Source organism: Drosophila navojoa, chromosome 5 (assembly GCF_054131105.1).
Source record: "Drosophila navojoa isolate 15081-1374.11 chromosome 5, UAZ_NAV_1.0, whole genome shotgun sequence".
In the NCBI taxonomy this organism is placed as follows: domain Eukaryota; kingdom Metazoa; phylum Arthropoda; class Insecta; order Diptera; family Drosophilidae; genus Drosophila; species Drosophila navojoa.
Genome location: NC_142893.1, coordinates 14,328,568 through 14,352,099, shown reverse-complemented (window position 1 = coordinate 14,352,099; position 23,532 = coordinate 14,328,568). Strand labels below are relative to the sequence as shown.

Here is a 23,532-nt window from a genome sequence, read left to right as displayed (position 1 = left end):
ACAAATGTGAACAGCGCTAGAGAGAGAGAGAGGGAGACAGAGAGGGAGTGCGCTGTATATGGGCGTTACACGTTGCTCTGCTAATATATATCAAATTATTAAGTCAACGTAAGAGATGTGATTTATATGGCAAATCTATTACAGCATGATCGGTTAACATTACAAAAAAAATAAATGTTAAAAAAAAAAAAACAAATATTGTGACACATTTGATGGGTGTTAACAAGGTATTAATGAATGAATAAATATATAAATGAATATGCAAACACATAAAAATTGGTTAATGCGGGAATTTTGCTTTTGTTTATTGTGAAGTGATTTAGTAGACTTGCTAAAAAATTTTGATTATAACCATTTAGTAAAAAATAAAAATTCAGTCAAATCGCAAGAAAATAAATATAATAGGAAATATGTAAATATAAATATTTTTTATAAATATTATAATTTCGAATTTTATCACTCATATGTCTTGCAAGAATTCTGTATACATATGTATATTAATAATAAATTTTAAAATTGTGTAAATTTATAAAAGGATTTTATCTATTTGATAATTACTTTGTTTATCGAAATTTTAAATAATATATTTATTATATACATATTATTATTTCAAATAAATAATTTATGTAAAACGATTCACAAGAATATATTAACTTACATAAATAATTTATGCAAAATAATACACAAAAACAATTAATTAATAATATACTTTTAACTATTTGATCTGACTAATATTTATGTTCTCTCTCTTCCTCTTTTATCTATCTTTTGTCACAAATTATAAAACCAATTAAACATTCTCACCTGAGATACGAGTGCTTTGGTCTCCGGTGTCGTGCTATCCAGAAAGATCTTCTTGAATTCACTTGGACTAGATAATTTGAAATCAGAGGCGGATGCTATGAAGGCCTGTATTTCGTGCAGGCTCTGCTCGGCTAGATCGGCCGACACGGAGCACTTCTCGATGCGCTGCGAGGCCAGCAGCTCCACGCCATTGGCACACCATTGATTAGCCTGCAAGAGAGAGCGAGAAAGAGAGAGGAAGATTATTCAATATGCAGAGAGTGTAATAAATTCAGTTTGCTCACCTTTTCAACTCTCTCCATTAGTTCGCTGTTCTTGGCCAGAATCTCAAGCCGCTTGGTCAGCCGCACGTTGATGATGTCGCAGACGCGCTGCAGCTCATCGCACTTGGGCTGGACAATCTCCCAGGGATAGACGCCGCGCGAGCCAATTAGCTGTTGTCCCGCTTGTATAGCCTCCTCGGCACGCTCGACATCCGCCTTGATCAGTTTGCAGAAATTTTCCGTCTCCTGCACGAGCGTTGCAACGCGTTCGACGCTCTCGCCAATCTCCGTCATGTCCGCCACAGTCTTGAGGTGGCCATCAAAGATGCTCTGCATGGGAAGGATCGGGAATTAGTTAGAGAGGCTTTCTTTTGCCCTTCGCCCAACTCACCTGCAGCTCTCGGAAGTCCTGCTCGAACATGCGCAGCAGCAGGCATTGCTCCAGCCGGTTACGATGGGTGCGCCAGAACTCGTCGAAGCGACGCTCAGTTTCCTCCAGTTGGATCAGCAGTCTACGATAATCGCGACAATCATCATAATGTTGGGGTTGTTTAAACTTATATTGTTGGTGATAAATAATTTGCTGACGATGTATTGGCTGCCCTGCACTGGATCTGCACATCGATATTTATTTGTTTTTGGTTTTTGTTTTTTTTTTATATTTATATTTAATTCATTTTTTTATGCACATTTTTATTTTCGATTGAGTCAAAAGTATTCGAAATGGAAAATTGAGCGCGCGACAGGGGAGAAGACAAAAGACAAAAGACGGCAACAACTTAATGAGTGTGATGAGCGACATTCCAATGAAAGAGATTGCAATGTGTTTTATTAAAGTTTTTTTTTTGATAAATTTATCATCTTTTTTGTTTTTGGGTGTGTGCATAGTGAAAGAAATTGTGAATTGTGAAGTTCGAGTGGACCAATGTGAGATCAAATTGAGTGAATTCGTTTCAAAGTGTGTGTATATGTATATATATGTGTGTGTGTGTGTTATTTGTGACAGTCATTAATATTGTTGGCTCAAGGGTTCCCCTTTATGAAACACTAACAGACATTGACGTTTAAACGAGAAACATTTAGACATGCATAAATATTGAATTTTCGGCACAAACTTCTTGTAAACATTAAGCGAAACTTTGGGCTGACATTTACTTCGATTTTCATGCAATTATTTTGAAATGAGAGCAGTTTTTATTTCTAGTATACCCTATTATTGTAAGCATTGTGGTTAATTAAATATCTGCTCTAACAACAAATTCAATTATTTGAATTGCAAGATACATAGAGAAATTTATTATGGCGAGAAATATATCAAGAGAACTATCTAGGCTTCATTTGTTTAATTATAAATGTAATAATAATAAATAAAATATAAATAATATTCTAATATTCATATAATAGTCGTATCGAATAGCTGCTTAATATATAATAATTATATATATATACTGTTCTATTTTTATATAAATATATGATTATTATTTTTGGGATAAGCTCAACAACAAATAAAACTTTAATTTAAGGGAGCCCTAATATATCAAAATTTTGTAGAGATTTGATTTGTAGAGATTAGCATATTCCAACCATGTTTCCTGATAATTTGGTAAACTGCCTTTGGAGCCACAGCAGCTGACCTAAGACTTAGTGAAGTAACAATCTTTATAATGCCTAGAAAATTTCTCTGATATCTACAGATCGTTTGTCCAACAATTCAATTCAATTCACATAAGCTAATATATGTCCAATACATTGAATATATCACTAATACATCCTTTTGTATAGCAGCTAAGAGCTAACAGCTAATATATGTATGTGATCATGCCCTACTTTCATAAAAGTCTTAAGCTAAAGTTGTTCTAGATGAAATCAATAAAAGTTCTAATCTATAATCTGGGTTTGTAGGGCTTTTGTAAGCCAAAGAGTTAGAACTAAAAGACTATCTCTATAATATTTAAAAAATACCAAATAATCTATTTACTTATTTTAAAATATATCTTAATTAATTAATAAACTGCAGCCCTTTTAAATAAAAACTAATGTTGGTATAAAATATATATTAAAATGTGATTTGATAAGCAACATTTATAGAGTATTATGAATGACCGAATGAATATGATACATAAATATATAAATGTATATATATATTAAAACATATGTATATACATAAATATTTATATATATATGTCCACAGGAGAGAAATGAAATCAATGTGTATAGAAACAGAGACTGTCTTCAAAAATATTGTTCACAAAATAAATGTTAATACAAAAACCAGTGCAGAGCTATAAAAACCAAATAGATATCAAAGTTAGTAAAAACTTGAAGACGTTACAACTTTAGTTAAGTTCAAGTTAAAGTTAAATATATAGAGAAACGCGAAATTGAGAATTAGGGACAGAGTTAAAAAAGAACTGTTCGAGCAACATTACTCCAGAGTTTACTCTATGTAGCAGCGCAATTCAAGAACACCAACTCTACAAACTCTCTAAATACCTCTCAATGGCGCTGACATTGCCAGTGCGCTCCGAGAACTCCTTGAGCTCCTCGTTCGATTTGATCTTATCCAGCAGCGTTTCGCCATGCTTGGCAGCAGCCAGGATTTCATCCTACAAGAGAATTTCAGATTAGTAAAGCGGAGTGCAGAAGAGAGACATTGATTGAAAGGTAACCTTTAGACGCGCATAGTCAACGCCCTGATCCTCCAATAGCTTCTTGGTTGCCTCCACGGAGTTGGGAAACTCTGTGTCGTGTATGGCTTGTATAAAGACATCCAATTCAGCCGAGACTTGATGCGTCAGGCTGGAGAACTTCTCCAGTGACTGGAATACAAAATAGAAATTATTCAATAAGTAATATTATAGAGCGTGCTTCACTTCCTGAACACTCACAATCCTCTGCTGTATCCACTCGTGATGTGAATATATTAATGTGCCGCCCATGTCGGGCGTCAATTGACTGGGGTCCACAAACTCATGCAGATCGCTCAGGGTCGAGCACACGATTAGCCGAAAGCGGTATTCGTCTTTGGATGAAAACTTGGAGCTCACCTCTGAGATGGCCTTCTGAAAGAGTCCCGATGGACGCAGCACATAGACCACGTGTATAATACCGGGAAAATAGATCTGCAAATGTACGAATTTTTGTTAATAATCAAGAAAAAATAATGATCTATAGCTCTCTTACCGAAATGCGCTGCAAGGCTGTCTTGACTGAGGTCCAGCGATCCTTGCGTCGATCAATAATCAAATGGAAGCCCAGATCAGCATCCTGCAGGCTGCAAAAGTAAAAGAAAAAGTAAAACGTAAATATCTAGAGCTCTTTTAGAGTTCTGCTCCACTTACGATGGCACTGAGCTGAGGTACAAAATGAGCTTCTGGTAGTCGGCTTCCTCGATCGAATTGAAATTGTTGTTGTCGGGGAAGATGATCAGCGGACAGCCCTCCTGGGAGCGACCGCCCGTGATCACTGCGTGCTGCGGATGCAGCAGATCTGCCACATCGGCTATGTTGAGCACGCCCTCGCCACTCATGGCCGCCGCCGCCTGAGCCGGACTGATGTGCTCCAGCAGCGAGTTGATCTGCTCGGCGGGCTTGTGCGCACCGATCGCCTCAGCGGCATACGCCACGCCCTGCGAATTGACCGAGCCCGTCGAGTTGCTGCTGATCGTCGACGTGGTGTGCTGCAGCAGTCCTGAGCTGCGATTCGTGTGCGCCGGCGAGTTGCTGAGCGACTGGAATATCGCCGTCTGTATCGAGGCCCCACTGCTCACCGATATCTGGGACTCGATCATGTGCTGGCTGATCAGCTGCTGTTGCCGCTGCTGCGTTTGCGATGCGCTCATCACAATTGCCTGCGACTCGGCCAGTGCACTCTCCACATCGTTATCTGTTAAGGATAGAAATATTAAAGGCATATAATATATTATTCAATATATTTGGGCATCACATTGCATAATTATATGCTCTATTATATATCATTATAAATTATGAAATCGACATCAGTTAGACTGACTCGGCAGATTGACAGCATCTAAATTAATTATCATCATTCGCCTATGCCAACGAATATTACACTGGCCAACAAAATCTACACTAACATAAGACCTAACGATTCTCAGAGTCTATTGAGATTTGCACGTTATCCATTTGGTCTCCCAAAATCGTTCAGAGTTTTCTATATATATTCTCAGCATTAATAAATATTTTATAAAAGCTACGCTAATAATATTTCTTTGGTATTTAGCTCAATAATCGAAATTTATAATTTATTTATAATTTATAAGTCAGAATATTCCAGCAGGAATTTTAAATATTTTTTTAGAACATTTTTTAATTTAAAAACAAAGTCAAAAAAGTCAAATATAGCCTAAAAATAAATCTGGCAAGAGTTTCAAGAGATTGGCGTTGACTAGGAGAAACTCGGAAAATAAGTTTTATTGGAATTTAGGGCAATGGGAAGACGATTTGCTAAGACTTAGCTGTTTGTATAGGCAAAGTCTTAACAGCTCAGCTGTTGTAGTTGATCAAGAATATGCATATAAATTTGATGCTAACAGCCACGCCTTCTTTGGCCCCTTATACATATTATTACTACAAGATTACAGCCTAAATCCCAATTTTCACTAGGTATACATTATCATGCTTAGCCGCAAAACGTTTTCACCTGCCTGTGATCTTTCCCAATCAATAAATTCTAAGCAAACAACAAACATTTTCATTCATTCATTTAAAATTACAACCATAATTGTTTACACATTTACACATATGCTATATATTATAGTAAGTGTTGGCTATATATGTGTGTGTATGTGTATATATGTATCATATCTATATGTATATCTATATATATATATATTTAAAGAGAGAGAGAGCGAGAGAGAGTTGGTGTTGGTAGCATTTCTTTTTTAGCTTTGACCCATTTTCAGCTGATCGAAACACTTGCCGCTCCTCGAATCCCACAGTTTTTAGCTCTTCCGCATATTTTTAATGTTTGCTTTTCCTCACTTATAATTATTGTTATTTTTGGTTTTCTTTTTGAGCGCGTGCTTTGATAAATATCGTGTGTTTATCGCTTGGTATTCCTGATAATGAGCTTATAACCAGGTGAAAATGTATTATTCAATTTCTATTTATTTTTATTAAAATTCCTATTTTTTATCGAAAGTAATTAGAAGGCGTAGCGTGGCTAGACATATATTAATATCTGTTCCAGCAAATTCTAGAGAACACATATTAGGAATATATGTACATATATATTTATATTTCTTTTAGTTGAAGGCCAAACAATTTAGACCTAAGTAATTCATATTATTCAGTGAGCAAATTTCACTTTTCTGCACTTCAACTAAAAATCGTAATTAAAAATGCATTTTAGAGTAAAAACTTTGCAGCTTTGGGACAAAGCGCTATTAAATGCCATGAAAATCGTATACCATTGGGACAAAAAACATATAATTTATTCAAGAATGCATTTCACGACGACCTTGCATGTGAACTTGCATCGTATCGCAGCTTGACTGTGCGTGTGTGTATATATTATGACGTATATACAGATGCACATGCATATTACATACATATATGTATATGGAGAGTTGGGCACAGTGTAGTAGCTCCTACTCTAGAAAGGCATGCTTATATCACCTTTCAATCAATGGGGGAGCAAAATAAAAATTGCGAGTACTTAAAATGTGTGAATATTCATAAAGAAGTTTATTTGACAATAAAATTTAAAGTAATTCTGGCCAAATTCCAGTTTTGAGGCAGGCCTCATCTTTAAATTAAGTAACTCCAGCTTCAAAGCTCAGGTTGATACAATAATGTCCGATCTACGTTTGGCCCTTGAGAGAGTTCAAAGCCCCGGTTGAATTTAGTGAGTTTTACCGTTTACTACTAAGAGAGCTACAGTTTGTTTACAAAGAAGATATACGAGCGTGAACTGATAAATTTTTAAGACTTATTATAAAATAGGAATATGTTTATAATTTTTACAAACAATATTATTATTATTCAAATTATGCATATTAAAAATTATTAAAATATTTATAAAGGTCCCAAAAATATTATATATATTTTTTAGAAATTAGCTATCCGAAATATTAATTAATTGCAATATTATGTTATATGTACATATATTATATTATGTTTTCTAATTGTTAATTGCAGTATTATGTTATATGTATATTTTATTATGTTTTCTAGTTAATAATTATTTATTGTAAATATTAGTCTTTTTTATTAATATAATATTATTTAATTGCAGTATTATGTTATATATTATATTATGTTTTCTAGTTAATAATTATTTATAGTAAATATTAGTCTTTTTTATTTTATAATAATATTATTTAATTGCAGTATTCTGTTATATATTATATTATGTTTTCTAGTTAATAATTATTTATAGTAAATATTAGTCTTTTTTTTATTAGTATAATATTATTTAATTGTAGTATTATGTTATATATTATGTTTTCTAGTTAATAATTATTTATAGTAAATATTAGTCTTTTATTTTATAATAATATTATTTAATTGCATTATTATGTTATATATTATATTTTGTTTTATTATTTATAGTAAATATAAGTCTTTTATTTTATAATAATATTCACTTTTGCCAGCAAGTTTCAATCTTTCTTCAACTTTACATCAAGTCTGTTAACTTTTCTGCCTACCCTCGCAGTTATTCTGCGAGCTTACGCGCCTTCTGGAGCGTTGCAACATGAGCTTGAAAATCACAGTTTGCAGCAGATCTACACATGTCTCTTTGGTATGCTCAATTTCCAGTGCCTGTCCAACCAATATACCCCTTTCACCGCCACATGAAGGAGTATAAAGTGAGTTGGAGCATATAAACTCTGGTTTATAGTCTCACTCGGATTTGATAGTTCAGTTTTACTTTAATTAAACAATATTTCAGCTAATAAAGAGCGAGAGCGAGAACGAGACGAGATGTGATTCACAATAGTTTCGCATCCGCTTCATATACACACCGTAATCTGCTAAGGTTTGCAGGTTGCCCATTGCGGTAGTAGTGGTAGCTGTGGACCGTAGATAATTACGCATACGTGCGCACGCTGATTAGGGCACTCAGTCAACGCGAGCCACACTCCGCATGTTGTTCTTTCTGATTTTCTGCCAATTGGCAATTGCACAACACAGCTGAGTCTATCGAAATGACGAATAAATGTCGGCTTAGAGCCCCAAGCACATATGTATGTTTAGCACGGCAAGGCAAGGCAAGGCGGGGGGCACTGCGAGACTCACACAATCATATCGCGATTCCACAATGAAAAGAAAATAGAATTCTAGTAACTGAAACGTAGCGTATGGTATTGCCACTGCGCTATTCAATGAGACTCTGTGGCAGAGGAAGCGCCAGCACTCTGTTGGCCTCGTCATCATCGTCAGCTGCTGCCCAAGCGGAGCGACAGAGAGCGAGAGCTGGAGAGGAGAGAGAGAGCTTGCGTAAGAGAAACACGCTAGATGAGTGCAGAGAAAAGCTGAAGGTAATCGCTTCGATAGCCAGAACTTATAAGTTTTCTAAAGAGCATCGATGCGCTGCTTGCCGGTCTTTCTCTCTCTCCTTCTCTCTCTTTCTATGCTTTCTTCTCCACTCCAATCCGATCCGATCTCAGCTGCATTTCGAGTGCTGGCTGCAGCACATCGTTTGGCATCGTCAAGCATCTAATTGGAGCAGCGCGAAAACGAGCCAGTTCATTGTAACACTCAACAACATCACTTATAAACACATACACACACGCACACATTCGCACACAGATAAAGCTATATGAAAAGTTCTATGCGTGTTTCGCTCGTCTGTAAAGCGTATAACATCTGCCTTCAATGCCATTGCTGATAAGGCTGTAATGTAATACACAGAGAGTACTTAGTTCCGCCGCGCTATTGGAATGCTGGGTGTACTTCCCAATTATAATACATATCAATAATAATAACAAAAGTAACAATATTTTCTGATATTATTATAAACAGTTGGTATAAGCTATTATATCATCATTAGATTTACAGCTGCAGCTGCTTGCCATATTCATTTCTAGTTTCTGATAAAACACAGAGTTCTAAGTTCGGCAACCATATTGTACTTCGTGATTATAATACATACTAATGATAATAATTTATACTGATATTGGGTATACACTATTTCATTTAGTTTTGCTCACCAGTTTCTCTTCTATTTTCTCTAAAAAAAAAAAGTACATTTTCCGTATAACACCCATAGACAGACCTCAGATGATTTGGTGAAAACCTTTCGCATGCATGTTTAAGCAATGATTTCAAGTTAATATTTTCGGGTCGTTTCACTTAGCTGAACTTTTACTTTTACTTTGACTGGGTTCATCAATATATTCAACTCGAATTAGTAAAACTTTTTGTCTTTGACGAATTTTTCCGTGCAATTTTCGCTGATTTTATTTTTGGCATTTGAAGAAAAAAAAACATTGCTATATACATACATACATACATATGTATGTATTTCCGTTTACGTGAAGACGCAGACGCAATTAGATTTAAAGTTGTATATATTTATTTATAAACGAAAATAAAAGAAAACACGGGAGCCCTGCACATTAATCCATATGAAAAGCAAATGCTCTATGAAATTTGTATTATTACTACTATTTAGAATTTATAATAATAAAATAAATTTAGATGATAAACATAAATTTGTATTACCCATTTGGTTTACAAATTTTGGCATGCTTAACTGGTCAATTTTGCTGGGTAAAATATTATTATCATGATATGGAGAAACAAAAATTTAGTTTTGGCAACAATAACTGTTTTGCTTTATAAAAGAAATGCCACAAGAATTTAAGAGCTATAGATTTTTATATTTTCATAAAGAATTTCTTTAGCCTGCTTTTAAAGTAAGTCTTTAGTATATATAATTTATTATACTACACAAATACTACTCGTAATACCTATAAATATCAATCAAAATGTATTTACTTACGTCTAAAAGGCTAAGAAGTGTGAAGTTTGAGATAGTAAATAATATAGGGACTCAAAGAAATGAATAATATAAAATGTCTTAGTCATAAATGTATATCATATATGTATGATAAATATATATAGGATATATGTTTACTAGAATTTGTCTAACAAATTATCAATTAGTAGAGGGTAACATCGCTACATTAAACTCACTCTATAAGTTAGAGCTCAATCTTTAGACTTGATGTTGTCTATCATATATTGTGATTGACATTCACATTTAAAGATCACCGGCTTGACCCATCTAGAAAATACTATATAACAAGCACTTGTTTAATAACAGTTTAAATACTGATTTAAAACACTCACTGCCCATATACTTTATAATATACATACTTTATAGTATACACAAAAAGCTAATTATACAGTTGAATATTGAGAAATTGTTAATTGAGTATTGATCAAATGACAATAAAAAATATTCGTGACAAATATATGGGTATAAACGTCATCAAATGTTTTGCAATATCTATACATATACAATATATATAATTATATACATATATGAGTAATTACCAATTGCCCGATCCATTATGACTGCGTCTGCATTGGGCATTGATCCCCAATAGGTGATAGGTAAAGCAAATACTATGTGCTTAAGACAAAAACCATTATAAATGATGAGTAAACCTTTAGGTGTCGTTGTAAATAACAATGAAAAGAATCCATTTTGCTGTAAACTTATCAAATATTCAACTTTTGTTATCTGCCTTTTCGACTGTCTCTTGATAATTAGCATATCTGTTTGGCAATGAGGGCGGTTAGGAAGTTACAATGCCCCTATATACTTCATACTTTATATGGCTAGAGTACTTACATATGTGCACATAATATTATGCATGATTTGTATTGAAAGGTCGTTTGTGCACTTGGAACAAATTTAAGTGGTCTATATATACTCATGAATAGCTAAAAACTAAATTGTTGGAATATTTACGCATAATATCCATTGTACGCAGAACCAATCACCGATTCACAAAACTGTCCACTGGATACATATACACATAAGATAAATGTATGTATGTATGTACATAAATATTCATACATAAATTCACATATGATGCTGATATATATAAATATATCTAATTGTATATTATGCATTTGCAAGATTAGGTAACACACGCGCAACACAAATCATCTGAAAACTGACGCTTACACACGTATCTCGACAGATAAAAAACATTATTTGTATATTTCAACTATGCACCGGGTATATGTATATTTTACACAAAAGAAGAAGAGCTGAACTAATATAAATACATAACAGAAAAATTTGCATTAACATCAGCTGAGCTGTTACTTAACAGTGAGCAGAAAATGTTTGATCCGCTAACTAAATGAAAACAAATGAAAGACCATTATTATTTTTTAATGTAATCGAATACATTAAATCCTAACTTTTAAAACAAAAGGCTCTTTCATTTAAAGGATGTTTTTAGTAAAAACATCGAGTTGTGTTCAAATTTTAACAGCAAATTACTAGTTCCACTGTAACTTGTTATTATCGATAACAAGATCAGTAGCAGAACAGAAAACAGCTGTTGAATGCAAAACTCAAAATTCATAATTCGAAAATAACGAATTCAAATAACTATCATTTATGTATGCTCAAGAAAATTTTATTAATTAAAATAAGTCAAAGAACTCCTAATTTATATAAATTAACATTTATTGATATAAATTAACATTTATTTTTTGTTAGCAATCGGCAGTATTAATATATCCTAAAAGGGCGCCATAATTTGAAAATGGAGAAATACTAGCAATCAAAAGCAAATACAAACCCAACATTTAGAATACATTTACTACACTATAAATACACTTACTTACTATAAATTGTACACAATATCAATGTGTATATAATCAAAGTAATTTATGTGACAAACCTATTCATTCTTTAAAGTCTTTTCTTACAAAACACAATTAAGAATCAAGGTCACATGAATTCCAGTGTGGGTATTAAATAATGCAACAGGCAAAAACAATAGAGTAGAACAAGAAAAACAAATGAGAATCGTTAGAACTAGAGATTAGCAATAAGCGTCGTCTACCCTAAATTAAAATTGAAACCCACTTGCAACGGGTGCACCAAATGCAAACGAGGGTAACACTTGGAGGCATTTAAGTACATAGGTAGGTAGGTGTACATACATACAAACACTTAACACGTATGTAGGTATGTAAGTGTGCATTTCATAAGAGCGGCCATTTAAGTGCAGCTAAATGAGAGAAGAATATGCAATATGCCGACGACGGGACGTAGAACCAATCAGTCTATGCACACAAAAAGGTATTCAATTTCTTGGCATAGCTAAGATATAATTAACATATGTGGAGTATGGGCGTGCCCAAGACATTTGTTGTCTTAATACATTATGTTGATGTTCAACTCAAAGCATTCACACAAACAAATCAAGTTTCACCGGAATCGCCGTTTGGGCCGTGACATTAAAGGCGAACGAAATGCTATTGCGACGATTAATACGGAAAATCAATAAATATGTATAGGTCGATGGGTGGAGTAAGGGCGGTAGACGCAGCCTTGAGTTGGCAGGAATAAATAATGATGACTCGAACTAGAACTAAATTGCGCTCAGCTCAGTCTAGGGAAAACCTTTCGGGATACCTACCCGACAGCTCTGAGACATCTAGGCAGCTGGATCTGCTCTTGGTGCGCTGCAGCAGGCGCTGCAGTGGAGGCTGCCTTTGCGGACTGCTGCTAGACGGTCCATTGTTGATATCCGAGCCGCTGCCCCACTCCGTGTCGATGGCCTTGGATGCACTGCGTTTGAAATGCTCCAGAAAATGATCGATTTGCTTCTCTATGGAACTGGACGGCGAATTTTCCATTTTCACACTTGTCTTCACATTGTTGCCCGAACGAAAGATTCACAATTTATCTTTAAAGTGTTTAATTGATGCACTTCAACAAAAAATGATTTCAATATATTTATACACATATATGTATCTATAGTAATTTATTAATTATAATTTTTATATGTATGTTTTATATTATACATTATAATTTATGCTGTGAACTATGCTTTCACGCCTTTATCTATATTTTTCTATTTTTCTTTTCTTTTTTTTTTATCTCTACACTAATATTTGCTGCACTTTTTTTTTTTTTGAAGGTCCTCTTGGATGACTCAACCTTAACCGTTCTTCCGCATCGCTCAACCAAGACTGAGAGTCACGGAATAGGCCACCGCCAGTTATTGAGCAAGGATGTATGTGTGTGTGTGCTCAAGCACTCAGTCCATAGATAGTGAATGAGAGACCCCAACGACTGGGAGAGCCGGCAATATTTTTTTATTTTTCTGTCCTCTCATTGACGCCAAAAGCTTCTGCAGTAAGCACGTGTTGTTTGTTTGAATCAAATCAAATCTTTGACATGCGCAGAAATGCCAAACACTTACAGGTTAATGCGTATCTCCGTTTAAATATATATACATAGTTGTCTATATGTCTCCTAACTGACAACAGCTGTTCGTCCTCCTTAGAATAATGTTTGTTTATTTTAGATTCCAAAGGAGTGTACTTCCTCGATTTTTATCTACTGAAGGATCGTCCTTTGCCAACAGAGCTTAATTTTTATTATATAGACATAAATATTTAAAATTCGGTTTGGTTTTTATTTCTAAATGAAGCATACAATTTAAATTGTTATAATAAAATTAAAATATATTTAAATATATTAATATTTTATATACTAAATATTTATATAATATTCAAAACAAATTAATACAGTTTGACAAAATTACGATGTCTGTGTATGTGAATTATTCAAAATAGGAAATTTATTATTTTATAGCTCATTAAATAATAATTTCATCAATTAAAATTTAACATAACAAATCATAAATTTAACATTAATTATAAAGCTAAAAATAACCGATTTTGGAATGAAAATAAGCTCGATACTTGCTCGAATTGTGCAATCGATTAACCAAGTCCAGTGGTTCGATAAAATTAGTTCAGTGAACGGTACTAAACTGGGCCGACACAACTCTACACAATCAATCCATAAACAACAAAAAATTTTGTGTATAAACTTAAGCCAGACGCAGAAGTAAATAAAAACAATAAATGCAAAATTCTTAACATTGGTCAATTACAAATTTGTAGCTTCCACTGGATTATGGGATATTAGCGTCCTGTACTTCGTGTAAGTTGCTGGTATGACACATTTGTAACACAAAAAGATGAATGCTCGTATGTGTTTGTTTGTGTGTGTGTGGGTGTGAGTATGTGTATGCATGAGAATGGAACTGATTCAGTATATATATCATGTATACATATGTATGTATGCACTTGAACATATGTGCATAGAAAAGTGTACTTTTGTGCATTTATATGTAAATATAAACAATCGCAATTAAATACAAGTGCGTACAACAGTGCAAATGCATTTGAGTTCGAGTCGAAATTGCAAAACTAAGCCAAATTGATCAAAATTTATTCACTCGGATACTTTGTCACAATTTATTGACTCATTTCGTAGATCTTTACTTCTTGATTATAGTGTAGAAAGCAAAACCAACAACGCATTTAATCAATGTTCTCCAACGGGCTGCCGTGCAACCTGTCGTTTCCGAGCTGCCTAAGTGTACCAAAAGATGGTAATGAGGAGCTCTTGCCATCCAATATGGGCACAAGAGAACCTGTTATTCTTAACGTATATGACATGGTAAGTGGATTTATGATTGCTAAATAAGGTTAATTAATTTGATTAATTTTTTGTTTGTGCTCGCAGTACTGGATTAATGAATATACCACATCAATTGGTCTTGGCGTATTTCATTCCGGCGTAGAAGCATTTGGCACCGAGTTTGCATACGGTGGCCATCCGTTTCCTTTTACTGGTGTCTTCGAAATCACACCGCGTGACCACGACGAACTGGGCGAACAATTCCAATTCCGACAGAGCATTCAAATTGGCTGTACCGACTTTACATATGAGGAAGTGCGTCGACTTGTTGAGGAATTGGGCAATCAATTTCGCGGAGATCGTTATCATCTTATGAACAATAATTGTAATCACTTTTCGGGCAACTTGACACAGGTTTGGCACACGGTCTTGACTTTAAACGAACCGAATACCCATTGTAATACCTCTCCCACTTTTTTCCTCAGATACTTTGCGGCCAAGAGATACCCAGCTGGGTGAACCGTCTAGCACATTTCAGCTCCTGTGTGCCATTTTTACAAAGATGCCTACCGAAGTGAGTAGCCGCGTTAAGATTAGATTCGATTAGATTTAAATAAATTTAATTTTGACTTTTCGTCTATTTCAGAGAGTGGCTTACGCCGAATGCCTTGCAGCAAAGCATTACAACAATCCAAGAGCGTGAAGACTCGGACAATAGTCCCCTTTGAGACATTACCTGATCTAAAATATATTCATATAACTTGCAAAGTCCCAAGCGAGCATAACAACTCATCCCTGCTGTCGAAAGACCAACAATATTGTTAAGTTAAATTGAGAAGAGCCGGGTTATCGACACTCATTTCATTAAAGCCAAGAACGAATGAAAGAAAGAAAGCAAAAACATTTTCAAATTGAATGCAAAATCATAAATAATGTTAATAGTTTTATATTAGGCTACATGGAAAGCGAATAAATTATTGGCTGACTTGTAACACGTAATTCGACTATTCAGAATTAAGATATTATTAAGTGGCCGATAAGTGTACGTAATCAGAAGGCAGCAACAGCCGTGCCCAGACAACAGCTGCAACATCATTTATAGAATTTTCAATTAATGATTAAACATCGAGAAACCATTTTTAAGAAATTGCTAAACAAAAGAAAACAACATTAACAAGCAAAGCCAGCAAATTATATGTAGTTAAATGATATCAAAGTTGTCATCATTAGTTAATTTGTATACATATTTTATTATTCGAAAATTGATTTTTATGATTTACAATGTCGAAAGCCGCATGTCTATCAAAACACCAAAACGATCTGTTATCAATAAATATGTACTTGACATTCTGATATTTACACATACATTAATACTATTATATTAAAAATTTTTTAAAGAAAATATATTTTAATTCAATAATAACTCTAATACGTAGTTATTCATAGTTGATACGCCTAAGTGAAGATACAAAATGAAAACCTACAGAATAAGTACATGCATACACACATACATGCACATATACATATATTTTCAGACAACAAATAGTGCCAAAAACAAATGCTGCGAATTCTAAACAAAAATATTATTACTGTTAAACGTTGCCGTGTCCAGAATTTGGTCTGCCAAACATCTGGCTGAGTGCAACAAACTAACAGGATAACATAAATATATAAATACATACATATAAATAATAATTATGATAAATACATTGTGACAACTATTTACAAAATGGTAGCTACAAAATCTGCACAATTATATTATTTACATTAATTATTAACTTGCTCCATGTGTTTCAAACCAAGCTGGAAACGTTATTGTATACGCCCACAGATGCGATTTCATCCACGTCGAGATCGACATCGCTGCTTAGGACATTGTGCGGGAGTTGACTTCGAAAGACCATAGCCTGGGATCGCATTGAGCTGACGCCTTGCGCCAGATTACCGTGGGCATATTGCAGCTGATTGCTGTCAGCCAGAGCGGGTGCTCGGCTTACGAAATCCGCGTGCAGAGGCTCATGATCAAGTGGCTGCAGATGGAGGGACTGGGACTGGGACTGGGATTGGCATTGGGCACTGGGTGTGCGAAACTCTTGCTGTCCCGCATAGCCAACTGGCAGCCTGACGCTGCTCGAATCGCCGGAGTAAACGTTTTGTGCTCTCTGCAGATTTCTTGATCGATTGGGAAGATCATGAAAGTAAGCATCTTTGGGTATGTGCCTCTCAGCTGCACCGTATGGCGCATATTGCGGTTTTCTCACGTGCGCCGCATACAGAGACGAAGGATTCGGCAACGGCAGTTGACCAGCGTTTTCAGGATTAGCTATGCTATGCAGATTGTTGTTCAACTGTGGCGCCACCATGTGTGAGTACGGCAAGTCGTAGCTCAAGCCAACGTCATTGTCGAACTGCATGTTGGAATCAATCCTGCCCTGCAGCTGGGCCACCATGTCCTTGACTTGGCCCGTATTCGATTTCTTTAGGTATTTTATTTCGCTGTTCCTAATCTCAACCTTCCCCGCGGCTTCATTGGAGTTTTGCCTGATATGCACGCCGCCAGCTGCGTGATGTGGAATGTTGGCTTGGGCAATACTCAAGCCATTGGAGTTGTAGAGGTTCGCATTGACTGCGTAGTTATCCTCCAAGCAAAGTGGTTGCCGCTTCATCAGATTCGATATGGATTTGTGCATGGATCTTGGGTGTGCCTGTTGCGCATGAAATACGGCATCTGTGCTGCACGACGCCGATGGCGATGGAGATGGTGTGCTTTGAGCCTGCTCCTTGTACAACAACTTGTCGCCGCAGACTCGATCTCTATCATTCTGATTGAAGGTGACGTCGTCCTTGTTGTGCTCCGCGAAGGTGGCATCTTTTCGGAGTGCTTTGATCACCGTGTTCAACATATTATCACCGCGACCAATGCAATGGTAATACCTCTGGGCGTCCGGCGGCGTCGTTTCGAACTCCCAACTGTTTGAGTTCTGAGACGGGTTTGACGTTTCGCTTGAGTTGGGATAGCGTCTTTGTACATTTGTATACTCATCGTAGCTGGGACTATTCGCGTTCTCCTTATTGTCCAGCATGTGGCAGGGATTCTCTGGAGTGTACATGGATGGATTACTTTGCTCTGGCGACAGAGAGCAGAGCTGGCGTTTATTCTCCTGCTCGTTGTCTCGCTCCATGATGAGAGTGGTCTTCTCTAGCAAATCTCCAAGTCGCTCCGACACCTTGAGAAAGTCCTGCTTCAGTTCATTCAATTTCGTTTGCTTCAGCTTCTCCTCTGCTGTCGATAGAGCAGCTGCACTCATTACATCATTTCGGTTCTCTGTTACTCCCATACTCGAATTCGATTGGGTATCCTCATTTGAGTCGCACTCAGCCTGCGCCTCCTGCGACTGCGAATGGTATACGATATCGACAACCGTTTGATTTTCGTTCTCCAGAATGTCAACGCTCTTCGAGTTGGACATTTTGCCGCTCTCGAAATTACTCTCAAGCAAGTCCAAGCTGCGACATCGAGACAATGTGCGTTCGACCCTTTGACTTTTGGTTTGAGTGTCGTAGGTGGATCGAAATGGCTCTCCGCGGCGCAGGTATTCATTGAGATAAAGTCGCTTGCTCTCACAGCGAATGCGATCCTCGATCATGGTTCGGGTCAGCTGCTCGATTTGATCGTTCGTCTTGATTGCCAACGCTTGAACCTTGTGGCCCAGCCGCTCCTTTGTTTTGTGCACATACTTCTTCAAGCTCTTCCGATTACAGTTCAGTTTATTCTCTATATGCCGGAAGAAGGGACCGCAATAGCATGTGTTGCCCACGCTGACTGGGCCCTTGTGTATGTTACCGGCGAGGTCAAGGAAATACTGTTCGCCTTGCTTCAGCGGCTCTTTGGGTAAGGTTTCCAGTTTGGGCGATGGAAATGAGCGCGGATCAGGAAAATAGTGACAGCCATAGGGCGACCAATTGATTGCCTTATCCACACTATCCTTGTCCTTGTCCTGAGCCGGCGCCGATTTGTCATTATCTTTTGGCTTCTCTCTACGATTACGTATACGCTTTGGAGTGCTTAGAATCTCATTGATTTCGCGATAATTCTTTCTGATCGCAATGCTTTGAGGCGTGTCGCCCTGTGCATTTTTCACATTTAAACGAGCGTCTGCTTCCAGCAAAATCCGCGTTAGCTTTCGCCGACCCATGGCGCAGGTGATGTGCAGTGCAGTGTCCCCGTTCAGGTTCGTCTTATTGGGATCACACAAGGCCGAAAGGAGAATCCGAGTGACGCCTGCATGGCCGTAGCGACAGGCGGTATGCAGCGCAGTATCGCCGTACTAAAAAAGGGATGAAAGCCAATTAATAGATAATAATTAATTGAATAAGGATTATATGACTTACCTTGTTTTGCACATCGGGATCTGCTCCGGCCATCAGCAGTTCTCTGGAGCTCTGATTGTGACCCTTTTGAGCAGCCAAGTGAAGCGCCGTTAAGCCCTCATTATTAATCATGCTCAGCGTGCTGTTGTGCAGGGCTTCGATCGTGTTTGCTACCCGCGTCTTCAGCCGGCTCTTCTGCTCCTTGTGCTGCGTCTTGGTGGTCGGCGGGGCACAGAGCAACTTAACGCAACGACTGAGCCCTCGACTGGCCGCCTCGTGCAACGGTGTGTTGCCCTGACTCGATTCCCTGGCCAGGCGATCCGCATTGCTCGACAGCAGGATTTGCACTCGTTTGTCATCGCCTGCCGCAACGGCTTCGTGCAATGCCGTCCAGTTTCTGGAGTCATGCTAAAAGATGTAATTTACACAACAATACACATTTATATCAAGCACCGATACGATTTCTTTTCGTACTTACCCCGGAAATGGCATTCGGCAATGCTTCCTGCTTCAAATTGTGATCCATGCTGCATTGTCTGAAGATAAACCCAAATATAAAAAGACGTCTCAATTGTCAAAAGTCAATTAACCAAGTTTTATTACAAGTTCGTGTATGTATGTATGTTGTGCGTAGTAGAAACTCATTGCGCTGTTCGTGTACTGGATTACATACAAACACTAATCCACGCACGTACCCACTCACACATTCACACAGCATGCCATTGTACGCACAAATTTAAATATTTCGAGCTTTTCTTAACAATTTCTCTAATAAGATCTACTTCTTTTGCAATTTATATATGATTTAATTACATTTCCTATTAATTATTGTCACATATGCACATATAAATGTACAATATTTTGCTAATTGAGGTTGACCGCTTTGAAGCGAATTAACACACATTCTTACAATTTACAGCTTTATTCGATGTTTGATTTTGATCCGTTAAAAGTTACACGCTACTTCCGGAGCTTATATTTTCTTATTTAATTGAAAATGACGAACTTTAATTAACAATTGGCAATGAGAAACATTTTGTGTACGCCCAGAGTTAATTTGGCTTTAAGCCAGGCTTAAAGGAAAATAGAAGAGAAAATTGAGGCGAATTGCAAAATTGGCAACAGGTTTTGTATATGGTTGCCACCTATCAGTTAAACTTATCGAGAGATCATCAGTATTTTATGTTATCGAAATCAGTTATCATGAAACATTACAAATGTTTAAAAGAATAACTTTATTATTTAAATAGAAAGTTTTTGTGGTTTCAAGGACTGTGTGTAAAGTTTCACAAGTAACTTTGCTATCTAAACTTATATTTGAAAACAAATTGAGTAACAACAAATTTTGATAATGAACTTTGGAGCGCGCGCTGTTAATAACATTTCGGCTAATGTTAAAGATTTAAGGGTGCCCATAAACATGCTTGTTCCAGTGCTGGGTAATTTTTGTCAATTTTGTGTCATCTCATCACAAAATAAGTTTTAATTTCTGCGTCGCCAACTAAAGCAAGGATATTATTAAAAATAAAATGGCACTGGCAGAAATTTGCAAAATTTCCAATGCTTCATATATGAAGCCATCTGCCTGGTCTTCGAGTGAAGTAGAGGACGAGCTGAATGCATACACCTGCAACATTGCAAATCCATACACATTGGCGGCTCCCCCATTCGAGAATGTAAGTCGAAAGAAAATATAAACTATTGTTATTAACGATTATTCGTTATTCAGCCACTTGAGAACTTGAATAAAATCCAAGCAAATGGTGATAAAACCGGCATTAAGATCAACTTTGATCACGGCACCACAACTCTGGGCTTTAAGTACCAAGGCGGCGTCATCTTGGCCGTAGACTCGCGTGCTACTGGTGGCCAATACATAGGATCGCAGTCGATGAAAAAGATTGTGGAAATAAACCAATTTTTGCTTGGTACATTGGCCGGCGGTGCTGCCGACTGTGTGTACTGGGATCGCGTGCTATCCAAGGAATGCCGCCTGCACGAGCTACGCAACAAGGAACGCATTTCAGTGGCTGCCGCCAGTAAGATCATGGCCAACATTGCCCATGAGTACAAGGGTATGGGCCTTAGCATGGGCATGATGTTGGCTGGCTATGATAAGCGCGGACCTGGCCTCTACTATGTGGATTCCGAAGGATCACGCACTCCCGGCAATGTTTTTTCAGTTGGCAGCGGCTCCATTTACGCATTTGGTGTTCTTGATTCTGGCTATCATTGGGATTTGGAAGATGCTGCAGCACAGGAGTTGGGTCGCCGTGCCATCTACCATGCAACGTTCCGTGATGCTTACTCGGGCGGTATCATCCGTGTATATCACATGACCAAAAATGGCTGGGTTAAAATTTCAGAAACAGATTGCATGGAGTTGCATTACAAGTACAAGGATGAGAAGGAGTCCAAGTAATATTTTATATCTGCTATTTGTATAACAAATAAATAAATATGAGAAGGGAATACAAATACTAAACTAAAGTAATTGTTAAATATATTTTATTTATAATCTAAATTATTTTTATGTTTCCTGCGGCTTATCGGCCACTCTTTGGGTCTTAATAATCTGTAGAGTTTCCTTGTGCCGCTCCTCTGCCCGCTTCTGCTTGAAGGTGCGCTTGGTCTTCGTTTTGTTTCTGCTAGCCGGCTTGCGCAGCAGCTGGGAGAGCTCATGCTTGATGTCTAGATCCGCGGGCACATGCAACAACCGAATCATTCGATTGCGTATCAGAAAGTTATCGAATGCATGACATTGCCCATTACGATCAATGAAAACCGCATCGGTTAGTTCGCATGTCATGTGGCCATCGGCAATGCTAATGATCCCCGCCACGGATGTCTCATTTCGTAGATCTATAAGTACAGCACGTCCTTGCAGTATTATAGGCAAGCAGTTCAATGTATTTGATATCAAATACTTTTCACGTCCGCTAAAATTGTTCATGGTGTCTATGGCCTGGATAAAACACCATATTACACCGTAAGAAAATGGAGAGAAATGATAATGTACCAATAATGACGACTATTGGGGCTAGTACAAAATGAAACAAAGCTTAAGCGAAATGGTATTAATAAATACTGAGGATTTAGTATTTAAGTATAATTGTTGGTATTCGTTGACAGTACCGCAGTATTTATTTTGAATATTACATTATATTACCACTGATCAAGCAAACAAACTGGTTAGTGCTATTACAAAAGGATCGTGATCACGACATATCCTCTTCATAATCCTCATAAATTATAAAATTTCAAGCAACTCCAAGGAGAGCGAGCACAGAAAGAACTAGTTCGAGGAGAGCGGGTATAAAGAGTAGAGGAGCACAGCAGCACACGTCCAACTACCAGCAGCTCAGGAGCGACTGAAGAAATGCTTCAGCACCTTGCCTTTATAAGGGGCACAATAAAGCCGATCGACAGGCGCTCTATTTTTTTTTTTTTTTTGCAGCATCTTCTCACTCGGAATACATAGTGTTTCTAAAAATTAACAAGGCTCAACGATTGTTGCATAGACAAGTACATATTTATATATATATTTTTTGTATTAGGTACAAACAAACTTAGAGACTATGTTTTACATTAAAATTGTCTTATTTGCTATAAAATGAGGTTTAGATAGCCGTGCCGCGTTCCAGATTTTGTTTGATTTCTGCCGTATGTTCGCCGTAGAAGCGATCCAACTTCTTGTTGAATTTCGAATTGCGTTCGTTAATGAAGTCCACATCGGCGTCATCGTTATAAATGCGCCGTCTGGAATATTTCTTTCTGCGATCGATTTGCTGCTCTAGGTCTTTAACCATATTATTGATAGCACTAGGAGTGTCCTTCGTTTGCAAATGGATCGTCGTGTGAGGGCCCCCATAAAATGCGTCGCCCAGCTCAGCCTTCTGTTTCTCATATTTGGCCATATCGCGAGGGGGCATATTCTTAACCAAACGATTGTATTGTCGCGCAGTTTGCGCTTCGTATGTGGAGAATCCCAGGTCGGGATTATCTTTACGTATCTTCTTTTTCTCTATGCGCTCCGCATCGATGGCGGACACTTGCAGCAGCTGCAGACGCTCGTAATCCTTGCCAGCAGCCTTTGCATCGGCGCGTGCTTTCTCATCTGCGAGCAGCCATTCTGCTTGTCGTTTGCGTGCTTCCCAGTTGCTTGGCAGTTTTTTGCGTGCGTCTTCTGCGACGACTTCTTGGTGGTTTTGTGTGCGCGCCTCTTGGCGCTGTTTGTGCAGTTCCAGTAAGCGTGCCTTACGTTCGGCTAACTTATCCGACGCACCTTTTGCTTTTTCCATTGTTTATTTACAACAAATTTGTATTTATTTGTCAATTTCACCAAGCTCTATCTTCTTTGTAGTTGTATGAAATTCACAGAATAAACTGACAAGGGATGGCAGCTCTGTTTTTATCAGCTGATTCCCCA

General features: G+C 37.2%; 6 protein-coding genes across 16 annotated transcripts in view; 2 read left to right on the top strand and 4 right to left on the bottom strand.

Annotated features, from left to right (window-relative positions):
- Window positions 1–13,087, bottom strand: part of LOC108654797 (guanine nucleotide exchange factor DBS) — a 49,289-nt gene extending 36,202 nt beyond the window's left edge. For 2 of the 7 annotated variants that reach the window (XR_016197013.1, XM_089261694.1), the window contains exons 1-9: window positions 12,712–13,087; window positions 4,409–4,952; window positions 4,251–4,341; window positions 3,956–4,189; window positions 3,737–3,886; window positions 3,561–3,673; window positions 1,459–1,681; window positions 1,089–1,397; window positions 805–1,014 (exon numbers count right to left, since the gene is read on the bottom strand). Coding sequence is in view for 6 of the 7 variants with exons in the window: in XM_089261694.1 (XP_089117820.1) it covers window positions 805–1,014; window positions 1,089–1,397; window positions 1,459–1,681; window positions 3,561–3,673; window positions 3,737–3,886; window positions 3,956–4,189; window positions 4,251–4,341; window positions 4,409–4,952; window positions 12,712–12,931 (2,094 nt within the window). In the remaining variant the exon portion in view is untranslated. Of the gene's footprint in view, window positions 1–804; window positions 1,015–1,088; window positions 1,398–1,458; window positions 1,682–3,560; window positions 3,674–3,736; window positions 3,887–3,955; window positions 4,190–4,250; window positions 4,342–4,408; window positions 4,953–10,898; window positions 11,322–12,711 lie in introns of those variants that run through there. The other 5 variants (XM_089261693.1, XM_089261695.1, XM_018106341.3 and 2 more) reach the window with 4 other exon arrangements.
- Window positions 13,088–14,037: 950 nt separating this feature from the next.
- LOC108654307 (deubiquitinase DESI2) lies at window positions 14,038–15,896 on the top strand. Of its 2 annotated transcripts, none has more exons than XM_018105502.3 (5): window positions 14,038–14,249; window positions 14,586–14,771; window positions 14,838–15,146; window positions 15,218–15,306; window positions 15,379–15,896. In XM_018105502.3, exons 2-5 carry the CDS (start codon window positions 14,640–14,642, stop codon window positions 15,458–15,460), a joined length of 612 nt encoding a protein of 203 aa, XP_017960991.1. In that variant the 5' UTR covers window positions 14,038–14,249; window positions 14,586–14,639; the 3' UTR covers window positions 15,461–15,896. The 2 variants fall into 2 exon arrangements, with proteins under 2 accessions (XP_017960991.1, XP_017960990.1); XM_018105501.3 differs by having other exon boundaries at window positions 14,039–14,249; window positions 14,607–14,771.
- Window positions 15,897–15,962: 66 nt separating this feature from the next.
- dgo (ankyrin repeat domain containing protein 6 diego) lies at window positions 15,963–20,309 on the bottom strand. 4 transcript variants are annotated; one of them, XM_089261700.1, is made up of 4 exons: window positions 19,917–20,309; window positions 19,582–19,639; window positions 19,125–19,511; window positions 15,963–19,060 (listed from the first exon to the last, which is right to left on the bottom strand). In XM_089261700.1, exons 2-4 carry the CDS (start codon window positions 19,627–19,629, stop codon window positions 16,526–16,528), a joined length of 2,970 nt encoding a protein of 989 aa, XP_089117826.1. In that variant the 5' UTR covers window positions 19,630–19,639; window positions 19,917–20,309; the 3' UTR covers window positions 15,963–16,525. The 4 variants fall into 4 exon arrangements, with proteins under 4 accessions (XP_089117826.1, XP_089117827.1, XP_017960970.1 ...); XM_089261701.1 differs by having other exon boundaries at window positions 20,006–20,309; XM_018105481.3 differs by having other exon boundaries at window positions 20,014–20,308.
- Window positions 20,310–20,538: 229 nt separating this feature from the next.
- Prosbeta5 (Proteasome beta5 subunit) lies at window positions 20,539–21,583 on the top strand. Its single transcript, XM_018105498.3, has 2 exons — window positions 20,539–20,779; window positions 20,833–21,583. Exons 1-2 carry the CDS (start codon window positions 20,633–20,635, stop codon window positions 21,523–21,525), a joined length of 840 nt encoding a protein of 279 aa, XP_017960987.1. The 5' UTR covers window positions 20,539–20,632; the 3' UTR covers window positions 21,526–21,583.
- On the bottom strand, window positions 20,600–22,191 carry Lsm10 (U7 small nuclear RNA associated Lsm10). The gene has a single exon (XM_089261702.1). It carries the CDS (start codon window positions 22,054–22,056, stop codon window positions 21,634–21,636), a length of 423 nt encoding a protein of 140 aa, XP_089117828.1. The 5' UTR covers window positions 22,057–22,191; the 3' UTR covers window positions 20,600–21,633.
- Window positions 22,192–22,613: 422 nt separating this feature from the next.
- LOC108654306 (pre-mRNA-splicing factor Syf2) lies at window positions 22,614–23,520 on the bottom strand. The gene has a single exon (XM_018105500.3). The coding sequence runs from the start codon at window positions 23,402–23,404 to the stop codon at window positions 22,724–22,726; it is 681 nt and encodes a 226-aa protein (XP_017960989.1). The 5' UTR covers window positions 23,405–23,520; the 3' UTR covers window positions 22,614–22,723.
- Between the last annotated feature and the right edge of the window lie 12 nt (window positions 23,521–23,532).

Bases quoted from the DNA above. Each gene is read 5' to 3' on its own strand.
- LOC108654306 (XM_018105500.3), bottom strand. From the start codon at position 23,404: ATGGAAAAAGCAAAAGGTGCGTCGGATAAGTTAGCCGAACGTAAGGCA.
- dgo (XM_089261699.1), bottom strand. From the start codon at position 19,821: ATGCTGTGTGAATGTGTGAGTGG. The intron at 19,512-19,581 runs GTAAGTACGAAA...TACATCTTTTAG, and splicing joins TGCCGAATGCCATTTCCGGG to CATGACTCCAGAAACTGGAC. The intron at 19,061-19,124 runs GTAAGTCATATA...TCCCTTTTTTAG, and splicing joins ATCCCGATGTGCAAAACAAG to TACGGCGATACTGCGCTGCA.
- Prosbeta5 (XM_018105498.3), top strand. From the start codon at position 20,633: ATGGCACTGGCAGAAATTTGCAAAATTTCCAATGCTTCATATATGAAG. The intron at 20,780-20,832 runs GTAAGTCGAAAG...TTCGTTATTCAG, and splicing joins CGGCTCCCCCATTCGAGAAT to CCACTTGAGAACTTGAATAA.
- Lsm10 (XM_089261702.1), bottom strand. From the start codon at position 22,056: ATGAACAATTTTAGCGGACGTGAAAAGTATTTGATATCAAATACATTG.
- LOC108654307 (XM_018105502.3), top strand. From the start codon at position 14,640: ATGTTCTCCAACGGGCTGCCGTGCAACCTGTCGTTTCCGAGCTGCCTA. The intron at 15,147-15,217 runs GTTTGGCACACG...TTTTTTCCTCAG, and splicing joins TTTCGGGCAACTTGACACAG to ATACTTTGCGGCCAAGAGAT. The intron at 15,307-15,378 runs GTGAGTAGCCGC...CGTCTATTTCAG, and splicing joins TTACAAAGATGCCTACCGAA to AGAGTGGCTTACGCCGAATG.